General features: G+C 46.9%; 1 protein-coding gene across 1 annotated transcript in view; it reads left to right on the forward strand.

Annotated features, from left to right (window-relative positions):
- Window positions 1–20,102, forward strand: part of DLGAP2 (DLG associated protein 2) — a 1,782,978-nt gene that overhangs the window by 1,707,470 nt on the left and 55,406 nt on the right. The window contains exon 11 of the mRNA XM_078647907.1: window positions 14,155–14,229. Coding sequence (XP_078504033.1) covers window positions 14,155–14,229 — 75 coding nt within the window. The remainder of the gene's footprint in view (window positions 1–14,154; window positions 14,230–20,102) is intronic.

The raw sequence follows: 20,102 nt of genomic DNA on the forward strand, positions 1-20,102 counted from the left end.
GTGTCGGTTCGACTGGCACAGTGGTAATGATGCATTAGCTTTGTAGTAAAACAGCTGCAGAACCCACAAATTGGGGCAAATTGGGGCCTCCTCCAGTCCTCTGGACTGGAGGAGTCCCCTCAGGCAAAGGTAAGACTCGAAGATGGCAGAGGACAGCAGCACCAACTGGATTGCAGGAAGTTTTTTGTGTTCCTGAGACTTCAGAATATAGGAGGCGAGCCAGCAAGCCCTTGGAGTCGCTCTGGGTTATAGTGAGATGGGTCCAGCCTTGTCCTCAGCAGGGCAGAGATCATCAGGTAGCAGGGCAGCTCAGCAAAGCAGAGAACCAATTCATCAGAACATTAAGCCTAGAAAATTGGCAATCCTTACAGCACTGCAGTCTTTACTCCAGCAGAATTCTTTACAGGTTCAGTAGTGTACTGATTTTGTAGGTCAGAGCCCAAGTACTTATACCCAAAAGTGCCTTTAATGTAGGGGGTAACTTTAAAGTGCACAAGAAATCTTTTTAGCCCTGTCTGCTAGGCTATCTGTGCATTGTGTGTGGGCTAGGGGTGGGCAAAGTTTGCAGAGTTGCATAAAAACTCTGTGGAATTCCGCAGAGTTACACTCCACTCTACTGAGTGACAGACAAACGACTCGACATAGGTGCAAACAGCATCATGTATTTATTGACTGACCTCTTTTCTTAAGAGCAGCAGCCCTGAAATCAGCACACACCACTAACTGGCCTGGAACTGGCAGCTGTCCATAGTACCAGCAGCAGTACCTTCTGCCAAGCGATCTAAATGCCGGTCCACTCCACCCACTCCTCACTGTTGCTGCCATGCTTGCCTTTTACCCACCAAAGTTCATTTAAGCCCACTTCCTGCTCATGTGTGGCAGATCATGCGAATGAAACACCCCAGTGAAAGCTGCTGCAGCCCCGGTTACTAGCAGCATCCAGCAGCAGTCGCTCAGGGATGCAATCCTCCTCCCTCCTCTCGTAAGCGGAATGCTGTACGGAGGGTTCACGGCGGCAGTGTTACCACAATCAGGGAAGAGAGATCCAATGCTAGTCCTCTTTCTACCCCCATACACTGCAAGGAAGGATTTCAGTCCTTCATCGATTCACTTTCACCCTTTAGGCTTGTCCAGTTTCTCAGCTGTTGCTGATGCACCGTGTTTTACAGAATTTTCTGGAAAAGTTCCCATGGATGGAACTTATATATAACTCATTGCTCTCTATTGTAAATTATGTACATACATTTAATTTCAAATTAAACACCTGCGTGGTCTTATTTATTTTAGATGTAATGGTAAATGAGCTAGAATCAATGCACGTAACGTAATGCTCACCCAACTATGTGGTGCTGGACTGCGGACACCTGTCTAAACCATCTCTATGCAGCCCTTGCAAGCACAGTTATTAACTTGTAGCTGAGTGTAGAAAATGTTAGCAAATGAGAAAATAAAAATAGCCTATCCTTTGCCTGCAGAGTCTCAGCAAACAAGGGCTTGAATTAGCTGCCAAGGGTCGAACCTACCATAGATGCGGAAATAGAGGTGCGGGGCTTCTGTGGCACCCCCAAAGTCAGTGACCAGACCTCAATGCCTTCTGCAGGTATGGTGGCACCTCCAAGTGTAGGAGATATTGACACAGAGGGTGACCCTACCTCTACTGCCTCCTGCTGAACATTCCAACACCTGCACGTGCATGAGGCATCCAGGAGGTAGTGTTTGGAAAATTCAGTGCTGTGCTCCAATATGTCCACCCGCTATGATGGAGCATGGTCTCCTGAGGGATTGACCAGAAGAGTGAGCTGGCTTCCATAACCCTATGCAAAATATCTCAGCACCGGTGAATTAATGAGATATCCACAGGGTAGTGGCCGGCACTGTCACAATCTCCCGAACTCGCAGAACACTCAACATCCTGTGAATGAACAAAGTCTCACTAAGCTAGTGGTCAACTCAATATGAGGGGGTGCATAGTGTTACCAGCAGAAAATGTCAGCACTTGCCCATTTATGAGGTATCGACCGATGGAGACCAGTACTGGGGTCCAAGCATGTGTGGCTCTTAAAGGACACAAATATGCATATTTGCTGAGGAGCTATGCATGTGGCACTGTTAGCTCCTTGTGGTCGTTGCAGCACTTGTCCTTCCCGAGGGCCACTAGGTGCCCCCGTAGATGCATGCATAGCAGACATATATGGGTTCAGATCCCTCCACTCTCGGTCAGCACTCACCCACCTGAGTGCATAGTGCAGAGTGGCAGTGACACCTGCAGGCTAGGGGTGGACAGTGGGGGCAAACTCCGCCACGCTGCGGAATCAGAGTTTTTTACCAAACTCCATGCTCCCAGTGGAGTGCAGAGTTGACAAAACTCCAGCAAACTCTGCTGGCGAAGCGGAGTTCACCACCCAACCCTAGTGTGAACAGGACAGTACCTATTGAAGTATGTCAGCCTCTCCCATTCCTCCGTGCCCAGGAAGATCCATCAGAATGCAGATGAATACAAATGAGTGCTTAGAATGCAGATGAGCCTCACCTTCCTGTGTTTGTGGCTGTCTAGAGGGAATGCAAAAAGTGTTGCTATCACCTTGCCCAGACATGTATTGAAGACAGGCTGCAGGCACACAGAGCAAAGTTTGGAGCAGATAACTGTCTACTTTCTTAAAAGTCAGGTAACAGTGCCTATATGGGATTCTTTTTAGTATCAAAATCTTTGTTGGTTTAAGAAATGAATTATCTTAAGCCCTAATTAGTAGTTTATTATAATTAATTTTCTAAATGAATTATTTCACTTTAAAGCGAATCAATCGCAAAACAGAAGACGGTTAAACAGAAATAAACATTACAGAAAGGGTTTATACTTGTTAAAGTACACATTTATGTAAAAAGCTGTATTATATAAAGGGGTATATCATACAATTCACATATAAACAAAAGTGACTGAGATGAACATTCTTTACTACAACTCTTTTCTCATGTCACCCTGTTTAAGGTAGAACCACATGCACTTTAGCACTGATTAGCAGTGGTAAAGTGCTCTGAGTCCTAAGGCTAACTAAAAGATACAGCAACAAATGTTGGTAAGCAGGCAAAAAGTTAGGGGAAGTCCACTGCAGGAAACGTTCTATGAGGATTTGACCAAATGAATATTTAAGACTAAAGACCCCAGCTTACATATTTTGTCCTTTGGAAATCCTATTAGCTTCCCTTCAGGCCAATGGACCTTTGCCGCTGTTTTCTGAAGGAGCAATACCTAAAATAGAACACACATTATGCATCATCAACTATAAAGTACTTAATATTGAGTCAATGATGAGAGGTTGCGAGTAATTTAAACGGTTTTATTTTATAATTAAAGACAGAGGTTTCTCTGAGTCTTTATCGATTAGTCAAATATCAATCAGGTTACAGAACTGATAATAGAAAAATGGAATTAGTGCACATCATATTATAATAAACATACTGTGTGTTCCATTAAGGAAAGAATCCCTATTCTAAGAATTGGGCACAAATGATGTCAGTCAGAACCCATAGAGAGTTAAAAAATTAAAGGCAAGAGTGACATTAGGATGAAGCTAAAACCAATAATTATTAACTGCAGAGTTTCCCGTAAAGAGAAAATAAAGCATGGAGCAAATATGCCTTGGTAGATCCAATTAGTCAAAGCATAAAGCTTGGGATTATATTAAATGTCAAAAAGGACACACAGCCTGTTGTTCTGCTTTGCAGGTCTGCCTCCCCCACTTCAGCTAAATCTGTTCTTAGTCTAAAGGAAACCCATCTTCTCCCCAGCCCTCATCTGAATCAAAGTCTGCACAGCATCTCTCTCTGTCCCTCCAATCTCAGGTCTGCAAGTCAGTCTCCCCTCTAGTTCTGAAGCTCCTAATCTAGGAACACGTGTATAAATGGTAAAATGTTTCAAAACATATGCTCTGTTCTTATCTTCTCCAATTGAAATCCAGTTTTCTCCGGAAGGCACATCTACCCCCTTCTTCCTGTCCACACATAATTCATCAGGCGCTAGTTATCGCTTTGTACTCACAGCACATTTGAAATTTAGTTCAAATTACTTAATTTCCTAACTGTGTTATTCTGACTAAACACATTACATTAGCTGAAAGAGAAAATTATTATTTAAACATTTTGAAATGCGTGTGCATTATATTTCTACAGTAAATACATGAGGCTTTAAGATATCAGTAAGGTTCTGAGGTCATACTTAGCATCTCTATTTCACAGCACATCTGCAAGGTCAAAGGAAGCTTCTTCCCAGCGAGCTACAAGCCATTATTTCTATTTAGCTGTCACTGCTCTTGTGCAATTTTCTTTTACAATGTTGAGTTAAGTTAATAAAAACTATACACTACCACTGCACACATGTTTAATAATTATTGGTAGTTAAAAACACATTCCATAGTTAAAATAACATTAACTATGAAATATATTTGTATACTATGATTTATTACAGGAGAAAGTGTCTGAATAAAGGCCTTTGAAGCCTCCTGTTTCCATTTTGTGTACCAAATGTCTATGTGTCATTTTTTAAAAGTGCATGGCAAATTGTCATTTTAATTTATTTTGCAACCTAAGGATGACAGGTCTAACAGTCACACTCTTGCTGACAACGCCTACGTTACATAAATATACACTAATTTTAAAAAATTTACATATGTCGATATCTGTCTTGTGTCTTCATCAACACAAATTTCATCTGCCCTTACATCTTCTTTATGTTAGCCACCCAATCTAGACCATGCACCTATGTACCACTGTTAATAATATGTAGAGCACTTCTGTTACAAGAGCTAACTGCTGAAGTCAATAAATGCAATAAAACAAATATTCAAAACGCATTTTTGCAAAATGCTGCATTGTCGTGGGACAATGGTTCATCACTGACTCAACAAATTGGGAAATTGTCATAGCTACATTTTGAAAAAATCGCAATTTATTTAAATTTTGCTTTATTGCTTTATTGAAAATCTCACTGTTTATTGTTTGTTTTATGCCTACTGTCATTTGAAAATATTGTACCTCTAGAATGTCGTGAGTCACTGTGTATATAAGCTTAAGACACCGATTAGGACACGCAAAGCTGCAGTTTGCTAAAGAAAAATAAGAACAGCTCAAAGCTTTGTAATGTGTCTCAAGTCGTCATAACAGGTTGTCTTCCCCTTATTGGTATGTGTCAGAAAAGAAATGTTGGATTCCATAAAGTCGGTGCTGCCCATGTTAACCAATGAACCGACATGTAAGGAGAAGGAGGCGGGACATTGTTTTCTCAATGCAGATGCTGTCACAGCCAAAATCCGCTGCTTATTGCAACCATTGTGTCATCAGTATCTTATAACGGACTGCTGTTTACGCTCAAAAATAACTTATACTATTATGTATTTTGAGTTAATAAGAATATGTGCACCAAATACATGCATAATACATATCATACTCCACATCCTTTGAATTGAAAGTTTCATATGTGTACTGAAGGCAGATGCCTTTGCACCAAATATCTTTAGGGTGATTTCAGTGTGTGCTCGATACACCTGGCACCTTGATTAATGCACTAGATGGTTGCTAGACAGCAAGATCATCTCACTCCTATTTGAGGCTAAATTCAAGATGATTAATTCAATAGAATTGTATAAGCTGTTTATATTAAGTAGCCTGATCACTTAATGAAGAACCTCAGAAGTCACTAGCTGTGCACGCAGATTTTTAGCTGCCATCTCACTTTCTAATGTGCGAGATAATGTGTAGATTGTCAGTGATAGCACTCGGTGAACAGTTACACCGTGTATTATAGCAGCAATGATTCTGATTGGGAGTGATGCATGTATTATAATTATGTGCTGGCGCTCGCACGCACCTTGCGCATGCTCTGCGAGTGATCAAATTACTTTGGTGCTAAGCATCCAATTGAGCCAGTGAAGAAACAGCATGTGTTGGTGCCCAACCACTGCTGCAGATGTCTGAATGGGTGGCCCATGTCAACTGGACATCACAAATTTAATTCTGATTTCCGTTTAGCTAATTAGCGCATTCTCGAAGGTTAGGGCAACGTTTGTTTGAGCCAACTACAACTAGAACTGCAGCAGTGTGTCCTGTCAACAATGAGTGACAGAGCAAACTTTTTTTTTTTTACTTAAGATATTATTGATATAAAAACAGAGTCAGAAAACAGTCACGGGCATAATAATACATGTAAAACCACATACTGATCAAGAAATTACAGATTATAGTATATGTCAACCCATGGACCCCACCCGGGACATAGCCAGTTCGACTGTAGGTGTCACACAGTTCGCCTCGAAACGCATTCCAGTGCCCCCATTTCTTGTCCCACACTTTAGGGCAACCTCGTATCTTGTAGACTGTCTTCTCAGCAATCATGCAGCGATCAATTTAAGCCACCCAGCCCACCACCAACAGCTCATCTGGGGATCCCGACTTCATTGCTATGGAGCGCTTAACCAATAGGAAACCTAGTGCCGCCCACTGTAGCTCCTGATCATTCAAATCATTGGCCCCCCAGATGTTGAGGACACATTCCCTGGGCGATGGAGAGAGTGGCTTACCCAAGGAGCTGCTCATTTTATGAAGTGTTCCACTCCAGAACCTCTGCACCACCGGGCAACCCCACAGGATGTGTTGGAAGGTGCCAGGGAGTCCGCAACCTCGCAAGCACAGTGTGTCGGGGCGTCGCCCAATTTTGGCCAGGGTGAGGGCAGACATATACGCCCGGTGTAATAGCTTCAGTTGGATCAACCGAAACCTGTGGCAAATAGCTGATTCTCTCGGGGACGTTAGTGCCGACCACCAGTCCTCCTCGTCTAAGGGACCCAGGTCCGCCTCCCACTTGGCCCGCAGTCACTGGAAGGGATCAGGGAGATTATTACACAGCTTGCGGTAGGTGAGGGAGATGGCCTTCTCGGGAAGAGGTTCCGATAACAGCCTGTCCTCCAGAGGGGAGGTCACAGGTATAGATGTGAGATCTGGGACAGCAGCGAGAATGGTGTGTTTAATTTGCAAGTATCGGAGAGATTCAGTGGACGCAAGGGCGTATTTGGCTTGGAGGTCGCTAAAGGTCAGCAGTTTACCCTTGTGGACCAGACCTCCTACCGCCGAGATCCCAATCAAGTCCCATCTATCGAAGCCCTGAAAGAAGCAGAAGGAGCCCAGACTTTGTGCAGACCATAGAGGCGTGGCCTTGCTAAGTCTGCCCGTCCATCCCAGACACCTATTGGCCCTATGCCATATCGCAACTGTATGCGCCATAGGCCCAACATATCTAGCCCTAGCCGGTTTACTGTACAGGGCCCCCAGGTAGCCTTCCCGTCCAGTTTGACATCTGTCTAAGAGAAAGGCCGGGTTCAAGGGCGAACCATGTATGCACTGGTTTACAGCCACTAGTTGTGACACCCAGTAATAGAGGCGAAGGTTAGGCAAGGCAATGCCCCCATCATACCAACCCTGAAAAAGTTTGCAAAGGGCAATCCGAGCAGCTCCTCCATCCCAGAGCAAAAGGCGGAGTTCACTTTCCACCATTCGAAAGTATGAATCCGGAATCAGGAAGGGACAATTCTGCAGGACGTACAGGAAGCGCGGGAGCACCAGCATTTTGAACAGCGCCGCCCTGAGAGACAACGGGAGTGATCGCCAGTGGGCGACGTCACTGCGGAACCTACGCAAGGGGCCCAACAAGTTGCGATCGTAAAACATCTTGAAATCAGGTGTAACATATATACCAAGATACAGAAAACCCTCCGTAGCTATTGCAATGGAGAACCCTCGGGGCAAGCGGGGCGGGGGGCCGTGCAACATATACAACACTAATTTAGTCCAGTTTATAGCGTAACCTGAGTAGTTTCCAAAGTTGGTGCGAACATGAAATAAACTATTGACAGAGGACCGGGGAGACGAAACGTATACCAGGATATCGTCCGCATAAAGAGAGATTTTATCCGTGACGTCCTCCTTCCAGTGTAAGCCTCTAATAGAGACATCTGTACGGACCCAGTGAGCCAGAGGCTCCAGGGTGAGGGCAAACAACAGCGGGGACAGGGGGCAACCCTGTCTGGTTCCTCGGTGTAGACGAAACCTCCGAGACGTATAATTATTAACCCGGACTTGGCCCAGGAGGTTTGTATATAGGAGGCGTACCCAGCTAATAAAATGGGGCCCAAAGCCAAAGTGGCGGAGGACTCGAACAAATATGGCCATTCGATCGAATCGAATGCCATCGTGGCATCGAGGGATAAGATGGCCGCATCTTGTTGTATAATGGGCTGGCGACTCATTACGTTGTGTACCCTCCGAAGGTTCAACGCCGTATTACGACCTGGAAGGAAGCCGGATTGGTCATCGTGTATCAAGGCAGGAAGTACCAGGAGAAGGGGATTCGCCAACAGTTTAGCCAAAACCTTTGCCTCCGCACTAATCAAGGATATCGGCCGGTAAGAACCGCAATCGGTGGGTGGTTTAACAGGCTTAAGAATGACCGCAATGGAGGCAACTCTTAACTCTAGGCTTTTAGTGAACATATTCCGGAGATGAGAAATAATGTCTGGGGCCATGCCCTACAGGAACTCAACCGGGACCCCATTGGGGCCCATAGCCTTGCCGGAATTAACGACAAAAAGTGCTGTGGTGAGCTCCTCTGCCGCGATGTCAGCGTCCAGGGCCACCCTATCTGTGTCCGATATGGTCGGGAGGCGCATCTCATCTAGGAGTTGCCTGGATTCGTCCGACGTGTAGCCATCTCCCACTGTATAGACACGTTCCAAATGGTCGGCAAGGGCCTCCGCAATGTCCCGAGGGTCCACAACCATGGATCCGTTCGGCTTAACTATGGAGGACACCCACCTGGACCCCTGGTCACGGTGTTCCAACCAGGCAAGCATCTTGCCCGCGCTGTCGCCGAACTCGTAGACCCGGTGGCGCGTATGAAGCAGCCGCGCCTTTTCCTGTGCTAACGCCTTGTATGCCAGTTGTTGGGCACGAAGGCGGGCATCGGTGGCCTCAGACGGTGTTGTGTTAAGAGACACCTCTAGGGTGATTAGGTCAGACTCAGCCTGCAGGATCCGCTCATCTTAAGGGCTAGTGCCTCGCCCTTTACCACCGCCAAGTATGCCTCCCAAAGCGTGACTGCCGAAGTCACTGAGCCGACATTTTCAGCAAAATAGAATTGGGTGCGCTCCTGGAGCGCCTCTTTGATATCTGGGATTTGCAGTAGCCAGGGATTAATGATAATGGGTCCCCGTGTAAATTGGCGGTTGTAGGTTAAGTCCACACTAAGTGGTGAGTGATCGGATATGCCACGGACAAGACCCCTCGGGCGGACAAAGCAACCAACATCTGCAGTGGGGCAGAATAAATAATCGATTCGAGACATACTGTTGTGTGTGTTAGAGTAGTGTGTGAAGTACGGTGCGTCCGGATAGTGAATGTGCCATATGTCTGCTAGTCCCAAGGCGTGTGTAAAGTCCGCCAAGTTTGAGCTCCGACGGTGTGACCCTCGCTTGGGTCTGTGGTCCAGGTCGTCGCACATCGTGATGTTAAAATCACCGCCTATCAGGAGTGTACCCGGGGAGAGAACCAGCAATTGAGCACCCAACTCCTTAAGGGAGTCTCGGACTAATGTTGGCGGAAGGTATGCAGAGACGATGTTTAGGGGACGCCCCTCCCAAGCGACTTTAACCAGTGCAAACCGGCCAAGGGGGTCAGCCCAGATCCTCGAGTAAGTGAGTGCAAGAGTCTTTTTAACCAGAATCCCGGAGCCTCGGGACCCAGAAGTGAACCCCGTGTGGACCAATAATTTATAACCCCCCCTCTGAAGCGCCTGACAAGTGTTACCCACCAAGTGTGTTTCTTGCAACAAGACAATGTCTGGGGAGTGGCGTCGGAGGAACTGGAGGACCACGCTCCTCTTTATTTTGTGCCCCAGTCCGTTGACATTCCAGGACAGGATAGTAAGGGTTTTAGAGAGGGACTGTGTCATGACGGAGGAATTGGTGGAACAGATAGAAGGACCGTCTAGAGAGGGGTTGTCCGCGCCAACAAGACCCGAAGCATACCGGGGCTTATGACCAGGAGGACCGTGGACCTCTCGGGGGACGGAAACCAGCCAGGGCGGCCAACCCGTCAGTAAGGGACCATGGATGGGCAAAATAGCGTGACTAGAGAGGACTCTGCTGAAAACACATAGAAGCAACAACATAACATCAATACAACCCCAAACCCCCCCACCCCGCCCCCCCCACCCTGCTTTCCTGACCGCGGATTCAGAACTATCCACACCCCAACTAGGCAGAGTGCCTGTCGCCCTCCCAACCATGATCGGGGTACCTGGTGAGCCTTCAGTGTCACTCGCCCGACACTTAACACCAATGTAAACAACATATAAGTGTAAGACTACAAACATATTGCGTGCAACATCCACATATTAGAAAAGTTACTTGTCAGTCAGCCGGTGCGGCCCGATCGGGGCCGAAATAGTTACTTCTCAGGAGCAGAGACCAATGACATATTAAAGCCCGCCACCCCCAAGAACAGCAGCAAACAGACAAGGATCGGCAAGGGAACACTTTGGAGCTATCGCAAAAATATTCCACACGCAGTAGGGAGATGTCACTCCTTGTCGTTATTAGTTCCGGTGAACAATTCTTGGCTTCCTGGCATGTGGTCCCCCTGTGAATGTTCCTCTGATACAGCTCGGTCTCGTGGAGATCCTCCGACTCGGCGCCAGCCCTCCAGCCAATTCCACACCTCGTCCGGTGACAAAAAGAACCAGGCCTTGCCATCCATTTCGACACACAGTTTTGCAGGGAAAAGCATGGAGTATTTGACGCCTTTATCTCGAAGTGCCTTTTTAACCTCCAAAAAGCTGCGTCGCCTCGCCTACACCTTCACCGTGAAGTCTGGGAACATCGAGATGCAAGTGTTTTCCAGGAGAAGAGGCGGCCCAGAGCGGGTTGTTTGAAGGATGGCATCTCGATCCCGAAAGTTGAAGACCCTCGCGATGATGGGGCGGGGGGGGCCCCCGTCCTCGGTTTACCCCCCCGGTACCCTGTGCGTCCGTTCGATGGAAAAATAACTCGAGAGGTGCTTTGGCTTAAGGTGTTTTGTCACTTGGTCCTCCACAAACAGGTCTGCTGACGGCTCCTCCATTCGCTCCGGAACACCCAAAATACTGATGTTATTCCTCCTCGCCCTCCCTTAATAATCATCCAGCAGGTCGCTCATCTGCTTCTGTTGTTTCTGGAGCTGGGCGACTTGTTGTTGGAGCGTAGAGGTGTCGTCAATAAGGGCTGCAGTTTTGACCTCAACGTCCTTGACCTTAGTGTCCATTTTACGCAGATCCGCTCGCAAGAGGGTCACCTCAATCTTCACAGAGTCAATTCTAGTCTCCAGGGAGGATCGGACTCCAGCAATAGCCTCCATGACATCCTCAAAGGTAAGAGCCTTCGCTCCCTGCGAAGGGGAGGCGAGTTTTGGGTCTCCGGGGGGGGGGCAGTGTCCTTGTTTTCACCTCTAGTGCCCCAAGAGTTCTTGGTTATTTGCCTCTGGTAAGAGGTCTTTGTTCCCTTGTGTGACTCCATTGGACACTGAATGGAGGGCCGAGCGGGACCGAAAAGAAGATGGGGACCAGTCTCTCACACCAGTTCCAGTTATCTCGCTCCAAGTCCACCAATCACACCACCCTCGGCACCCCCGCGCCAGGGCAAGCAAGGCCACGCAGAGAAGACGACTCACCCCCAGGGCGCTTGATGCTGCAAACTGGCCCGACGTCCCAAGATCTGGACTGAGGGTGCGTAGAGCCTCAAAGGGGCAACCGCCGCCCGCAAAGTGGCGGCGAGGGGAGTACCAACACCACCAGGGTGGGGCAGCAAGATCGCCGTGCAGCAGGGGGTGCCCAAGATGACCAAAAGTAGAGGGCCGTCACCAGGGCCCGGGGCGGAAGGATCTCGTGTCGGGGCACCGATGGGTCAGGGCCCGAAGCCACACAGCAGCGGAGATGTCGACCCTAAGGGATGGATCCGCTCCCTGGCGAACCCTCCACACGTGGCAGTCTGGTCCCAAATAGGATGACGAGTGTCCCGGGCCTCCGAGGGGTCCCGCACCGATGACGTGGAGCCGCACAAAAGGGACAATGTTGAAAGGCCCGGATCTCCGCAACCCAGGCGACGCAGGCAGTCAATTCCCCCTCTTTCAAGCCACACCCGTAATGGGAGCACCAGGCGGAGTGGTCGCCAGGTACCGCGGGGCAAAAGGAGTTAGCCGCGGAGCTCCGGAAACTGTAGGCCCCAAAGCCAGGGCGTCGCGTGAATGACGCCCCGGCAGGCAGGCAACTACCCCCAAAGCACTCGGTCAGGCCAAGGCAGGCTCCGTGGCCACGCAGCGGGACCCAGATATCCTCGGATGGGTCCGAGAGACAGGTTCGGAGGTAGTCGATAAGGCGAGCGGAGTGCCAGCTGCTTCGGCGGCAGGAGACAGTCAACAGTCGGGCCGGAGCCCCGACGCGGCCGCCATCTTGCTGGCTACGGGGGACTCCACTTCCACGGGCTCAATCCTCAGCACGGCTACACCGATCGGATCCGCACCACTCCAAAATGTGCACAAGCGGTTCTCAACGGGGGTCTCCCATTTGCAGAGGATTCCCCGGTCTTACAGCGGATCTATTAGGCGGATAGTCGGGCGATGGCCGGGAGTCGCGTTAGCAGGCGACCATTCCCTCCGGCTGCAAACCACGCCCCCCCGAGTGACACAGCAAACTTAACGGAATGCTACCGAAGGCGAACTTTCCCACAGCAGTAGGAATAAGTAGTAATTGTATGTAAAGTACAAATGCTACACTGTAGGGGTTACGACTTATCCTTAACTGCATATCATGAGCTAATAGCTATTTTGGGTGAAAAATATCGATCCATTAAAGAGGTGGACTTAACATTCAGGTCACCCGTGAGGGAGAGTCTTGGCTCTACCATCGCTTCCTTGCGACGCCGAATCATGGCACTATATAAGATTTTAGATAGCAGTGAAGCACAAGCGTGTAGCATGTATGTTCCAGATTGAATACTCCTAGCCGGACAAGTTTCCTGGTGCTTTCTACTGAGGTAGCTAGGGCTGTCTGTGTTGCTGGTTCCTTTACATGTCAACATATTCCACCATATCGCGGAGCTTCACCTTAACCCCCGCACTCTGCCCCACTCCCCCCATATGCAACATTCCCATTCTGTATTCCTCATCATGTGGTGGTCATTTGTTGGCTGCAGTTTATTAGGAATGCAATTCTGGCACACCGCCCTCCGGTGTGTCTCCGTACCAACCATTATCCGCGTAGTTCTTTGCCAAGTACTATATGCTCCTCAGCCCTGCGACATTGCTGCCCCTTAGGTGTGGGTGGGTGGGACAAAAAAGGTTCTTGCGTCGGTGCTGCTCCCAGCTCCGTGAATATAGGACCTTACCTTATATCGACCCCTTTGCTTTCCTGCCTAGTTGGGTGCCTTCCCCCTATTGGGGGGTTCTTATGCCGCCTGGGCCCCCATTGGTGGGGGGCTGGCACCTCTTAAGCGGCGACAAGGTTGTTTTCGTACTTGGGCACTTTGCGCACCAAAAACTGGCCCGAAAATCTGGTTTGGTCCAGGGGCACGGAGATCGTTATGGCGCTGGCTCTCTAGCCCCCTTCGGGGGCAGCCTCTGCAAGAACATATAAAAATACGTAGACACCTGTTTCCGGTCTTATTACTTCAACCGAAAGCCTAAAAGAGGAGAGTCACCATTCATGGAAAACAGCCGTCCTCCCTCAGTGTCAATTCATGTTTGTGGAATATATGTTGTCGAACCATTTTCAGCTTGGTGTCAGGTGAATTAGCGTGCCTGATGTACACGTTTCTGTGTCGGTGATTATTGTGGTGAACACGAGTGCTGCTATCGGGCAGCATTTAATGTGAAATCCCATTGTGCATCTTGTCAAGACTGGCCTTCGAGTCACATTGGGATTAGCAATGCTAAATGTAAACCTGTGACAAAAAAAATAAAGAAATGTACCTTAAATTCCACTGACTGCTTAGGGCTTATACGACTGAGAGCCCACTAATGCTTTAGATACAAATGTCAAGTTTGCCCGTCAACAAATCACAGTGACCATGCTTTCCTCCTCAGATCTCACCAACTACCCCTTGTCCGAGCTTTGGGGTTGTGACAGCACGCAGTTTTGCAGATACAGCATTTTCATGGGCAAGTATTGGAAGCAATTATTATTTTTTAATAATAAAGCAACGTGTATTTTGTATGAATATTCTACAGTGGCTACTGATACCAAGTGTTGAAAAATGTAATGTTTTGAGATTAACTATGGTAATGTACTAGTAGATCATATTCATTCCATTGCAGTACTCCATATGTTTGCAATAAGATTGTTTAGTTTTTCATTAATAGCTGTGTGTCCCAATCAATCAATTCACAGCGAATGTAGGAACGGCATACACATTCAAAAAACAGAAAAATTGGAATGGAAACATAAAAAACATAATTGACACCTAGTGGTATTACCATTTGGTGCATGTGCAATTTGATGTATTTTTATTTAGCCGTTTAGAATGTTTAACCCAAAATGTAGGTGGCCACTGAGCAGGCCTAGTGTATCTATACACGCATTGGATGTTCGCTATCATTGGTAAGGTTTTAAAAAATCAAGGAGGCATTCTGGCTGGCTGAATTTTCCCAATGTTCATAGACATTAGAGAAATCACACAATCTGATTGGCTGGAACCACTCTAAATATTTTCTAAGGGAAACTATTCTGTTTCCCTAACATTTTGTGACAAACTTCAAGAGGGTAACACTTTAAAGGAAGGAATGCTATATCAATGGGTAGTTTTTGCCTCAAAACAATGCTACCTTTGTCAACACAAGGGAATTATAATGCAGTATGTTCTTTTCATAGAGGTCCAACAGCTTTGGGGCGCTTACAAACTGTGTGCTGATTAAAAGCAAAATCAGCACAGTGGGAGAGCCATTGCTGTTATTACATTTAAGTAGATGGGCCATTGCATTTCCCACTTATGCAGTTCTCTCACTGGCCTGCATGACAAACCGGTGAAAGTTAAAAAATTGAAATGGACCTTCAAGCCCGCCACTGCAGCCTGGTCAGGAACAGAAGGGGTTAAAAACATCCTGCTATTATCAAAGGAGCTGGGAGATACAATGAATCCTCTCTTGCCTTGCCAGTTGGTCAATTTGAGTATTGGTTGTCTCTGTCTCCACTATTCATTTCCCTGTCTAGCCAAAGGACAAGGGAGTGATGGGGAGAGGTTAGTGTGCACACACCCTTTCCATGCCCAAGGGAGGGAGTCCCCAGAAGGATCATCAACTGGACAGCTTGCGCCTCCAACACATCACTTTTTTTAAGTTGAAGGAGGGCCAGGTCAGTGAAGGAGTTAGAAGTTTGTAGCAGCTGGCAGCTGCCTCAGTGTTCTGTTCACAATTACAAACACAACACCGGGGCATGGTCAGCCTTCAGCTTTGTAAAATTCAAGGTGTGGAGGTATAGTCAGCTGCTGGTGTCCTATTCACAATTCCAAACAGGACACCATCAGTTGTAGGCTGCCCCAGGTACCATGAACCTCACAAAGGTGAAACCGTTGGCGACCCAAGATAGGTGGGTGCTGACCAGAGGACAAAAAGGGCATCACAACCCCCACTTCCCCTCACTCACCTAGGGCCTGATTACGATGGCAGTTGGGCTGACCATCTAACCACCGTCCTCGTGAGTCCTTCCCGCCCATCGAGTCTGGGAAGCTTCCCTCTGCCGTATTACGATGCAAATACTGCTACCCTGGCGGTCGCATTAATGGCAGAGCACATACCCCCAATGTTGCTGCAAATGTGTAAAAAACTCATAGAAAACATGTGAATTATACACATATGCATGGCATATGTGGGTATATGCCCTGTGCGCCATGTACCTCATTGCTGGAGTGTGGCAGATTGTCCACAGCCCAGTCAATGGAGCTACATACTGCATGAGGACTTACCTTGATTTCAGTACCCACTGGATCGTAATCATCAGGTTGCAGCTGCCTACATATAGGGGGGACCTAGAAGAAGGGATCCATGGTGAATGCTGCTAGAGAGGAGTGGAAAGGTGTGAGTATGAACCTCAAATCCTTAGTTTCTGACAACTCGAGGCAGCGCTTTGGACCGCCACGGTCAGGTCATCGCAAAGCTTCATCCTAATCCAGATGGTGGTCAGAGATCCCTGTACTGCCCTATATCTGCTGTTTTTCCCTGGCCACCAACTTGGTGGTCGAATAAAAGCTGTCGGATTTAACAGTCTTTCAGCGGTCAGTCTGAGTACACGATGCATGCATCGTAAAATGCCAGTTGAACCGCCCGCTTTTGACGAGACCGTGGTGGTCCAACCACCTCCGACAGGACCGTGGAAGCCGGTCTAACTGCCGGTCTGACTGCCATCGTAACCAGTCCCCCAGTTCCTTTCTCTACAGATCTTGTCAAGGGATTACACAGGATTTCTCATCAAAGAAAGTGCCTGATGCTTGTACCTCCCTTACAGCATATGTGTAGCAGACCCCAGTGAACATTCTAGTATGAGCACAAGGGATGTCCTTTCCAGAAACTCCCCTAAGAATGGAACAGTTGGTATTTTATCTCTCTTGTGGCTGCTGAACTGCCGTTGCAATCCCCCCTTGAGGAGGGGCTATTCGGTCTTGCACTTTGAGGGGCACCTATAGTGCCATCTACATTTATCTGCACCATGTGGCAGGCACCCTTTTGGTGCTTGCCACTTAGTGCAGGGAAATGCAAAACTTGCATTTTTCCATTGCGGCAGGTGCTGCAGCCAGCAGTACCCGCCTCAATGGAAAACATGGCACTTGCGACCGCCGTGGTGGCGGCTGCATTGTAATGCCATATGTGGGACCGCCGCTTTATAGGCAGGTGGTCCCCATCCACGGGACATTGGAGGACGGACAGGAGTCTGTCCGCCATCATAATCAGGCTCATTGTTTTAAAGTTCGAGCATGGGGGCCACATTTTGTACCACTGTGTTGACCATCCTGGAATTTATTTTGTTTATAAAAGTTTTATATAGCGCAAACTTGATCCCGAAGGATATCAGAGCGCTTTACAATTTAAGGCAAAGGTAACAAATCAGAACATTAGTCTAACATGGGGAATCTAACATACACCTGGGAGAATGCAGAATGTGCTAGACGGTGGAGCACAATGACTCAAGGGGAGCAAAACTCAACAATCATGTACAGGAACAACAACCAAAACCAAAAACAATGATCTTATACAAGAACAACAGTTGACACCATTGTATGTCTGATGTGCCCAGAACTAAATTCTGGACACTCAAAACTCACGCCCTTCATCTCTCAGCACTCCCAACCCATTTTCTGCCTCCTTCCATCTTCTCTTCACACGTGTAGCTTTTTCAATGGTAAAATAATGATATACTATGAACAACAGCATTTCATAATCATGATCTTCTGGTTTAGAGGAAGGGCCCATGTGGAATACGGTACAATGAAAATGACAAAAGTAGCAATGAACAACCTGCTAGAATTGCCTGGAGAGCTGTAGTAGTAGTATCCCTTTAAGGAATGTTAAAATAAAAAGAGGAGAAACAAAGAAGAGGATAACTGTATAAGGAGAACATTCAAAACAAAAGGACTGGCCAACCAGCTCTATACTGAAGAACATGATCAGCAAATGCACAGGGCAAAAGAGCCAATAGCTGATGCAGACTGAACCATTAACTCATGCAGTTCACTGATATGAATGGAAGCAGAGTGTAAATGTCCCTCAGTTAGATAGATCACAGAACGAAGTGGATCCAAAGGCCTGAAGCTGTTATCATAACCAAATGAGGCATCCTGTTCTGAGCATAAGCTTTCCCAAAAGGCAATCATCAGGCATACAGTCATACAATTAGGTAGTACACAAAATTATAGTTGCCAAAACAAAATACTATCTCTCCTAAGAGGGCCTAATAAGGTCTAACAGTACAAATCTTCTGTACTCATGGTTTGTTGGAAGTGGTAACCGGCACCAAAGATGCTTCCCTACTATGGTAATGTGTGAGATTACATGTAACAAAATAGCTATCTGTAGGCTTTAATACAGAGTAATATCAATCTACCTATAAATGTCCATTGACTTTTACGAATGCTTTTCACAATCAATATGTCAGGCCAACTGCCTGTATTGTTTCTGTTTCATTTCGCTGTCAAACTATTTGCCTTTCAAATACAGCAACAGGACAGGATCCTTGGAATTATGTTGGCGAGGACTACAGACTCTTGACCTTGACTTACCCAAAATCTTGACTGACTGCACATTAATAGCATTTTCAATAGTGCTAGGCATTTAGATAAACCAATAGAAATCTGAGTTCCTAAACCTAACCCTCTCAGAAAGAGTAATGGGGAAACATAAACCCAAATGTACATTTAGATGGGCCTCACATTTATTTATATACAAATCCTCTGCACACGTTTGAAAGTAAATATATAAAGTTTCATAAAATATCACAATGATGCTTGTCTTGCGTGTATTTTAAGATGTCTTTAATTCAAGATCTTAAGCCTTCTTAGCCAACACATGTGTTGTCGCTGTTAAAGGGGATTGCCCCGCAACTTCTTCAGGGCTGAGGTCGATTTCAAGTAGTCTCTTAGTTCCTGTGATAATTCCAACCCGGAAGGGGTTCCTATCATTTCTCTGCCTGGAGAGATAGACTATTTAGTCTTGTGTCCGAATGTCTTAATGCGCTTCCAAGTGTAAGGGAGTTTCTTTTGGAACAACTGCCCTATCTACTGTGGGATGTTCTGATTCTGAGCTCATGCATGGAAGCAGGCTACTTCCTTCTGTCGTCAATCACAACGAGGCCATACTTTTTTCATATGGAGGGTGAGAATATTCTCACTTTCGTGTCTCTCATGGAGAATGAATCAACTGCAGCCTGTGGCAATCCTTTCAAGTAGCAGGACAGCATGTGTCTCTCTGCTCAGTAATTCGACCCATCTTTACAGCGCTTTGATCATGCCATCTTCCACACACGTGGATCCTTACATTGTGCGCATTCACGTAATAGCCTGCTCACCACCCACCTCACACCTGGGCTCCCGGCTGGGACCCATGTGAGTATCCCTTTCTTATCCTTTGCACGGTGCCACACCCTCCACACGAGCCGGTCCAGTACCCTTCAGGTGTCCCTAGGATCATAGGTCCTGAAGAGACCCTACACTGCACACAGGGTCGAAACGCAGTCGGCAAGTTGCATAAACGAACCATCGTTCACCAGCACTGATCACTGTATCTAGCGCTGTATACTGTACATGTAATGTAATGGTCATTTATATGAAGCATTGGAAACCTTGTATATATTTCACATATATGTTACTAATTTTCTAGGTTCCGTTTTTCACTGGGACACCTTTCACTCAGAACTATATGTTAAAATATAATACTTTGTAACAGTATTTTATTTCAAGGATTATATAAATATTTTTGATTCAAAAACAAATCAGATGTGTATTTGAGTCCTTCACTCTCCAATATCACTATAACGCAATATATTTCCATTGTGCTCATATACATTTAGATTACTTCATTAAGTGTCCACAGGAGCCTTTGTCTTTTTAATAATAAGTTTATTACCCTGGTTCCCCGTGAGTAGGGTTCCCTTGTTCCTATCCTACTTCAATGCGAGAAACTGCATCATTATCAAGGCTGCCATTGATGAGAGATTTGCAATGCGAGGTCCTGCACAGGTAGCTGCTTCAATGCAGGGTGTGGGGTCGATGCACAGTCTTTTGCGTTGAGAGAACCCCTGCAGCAGAGGTGATGCATTGGTTGTGCCGGTTCCAAACATGGGATGGCAGGGCACCTTTATGCCCACTTCTAAAGGTCCAGGACTGGGGTGGAAGCATGCTGTGGTGACACCCCTGTTAAAGAAGCCTTCCCTTGACCCGGAGTGTCCTATGAATTATAGGCCCATCTCTCTCTGACAAGGGTCAGGCAGCAGTACTTATTCTGCTTGATCTGTCTGCTGCTTTCGACACGGCCAATCATGGAATCCTACT

Source organism: Lissotriton helveticus, chromosome 6 (genome assembly GCF_964261635.1).
Source record: "Lissotriton helveticus chromosome 6, aLisHel1.1, whole genome shotgun sequence".
NCBI lineage: Eukaryota > Metazoa > Chordata > Amphibia > Caudata > Salamandridae > Lissotriton > Lissotriton helveticus.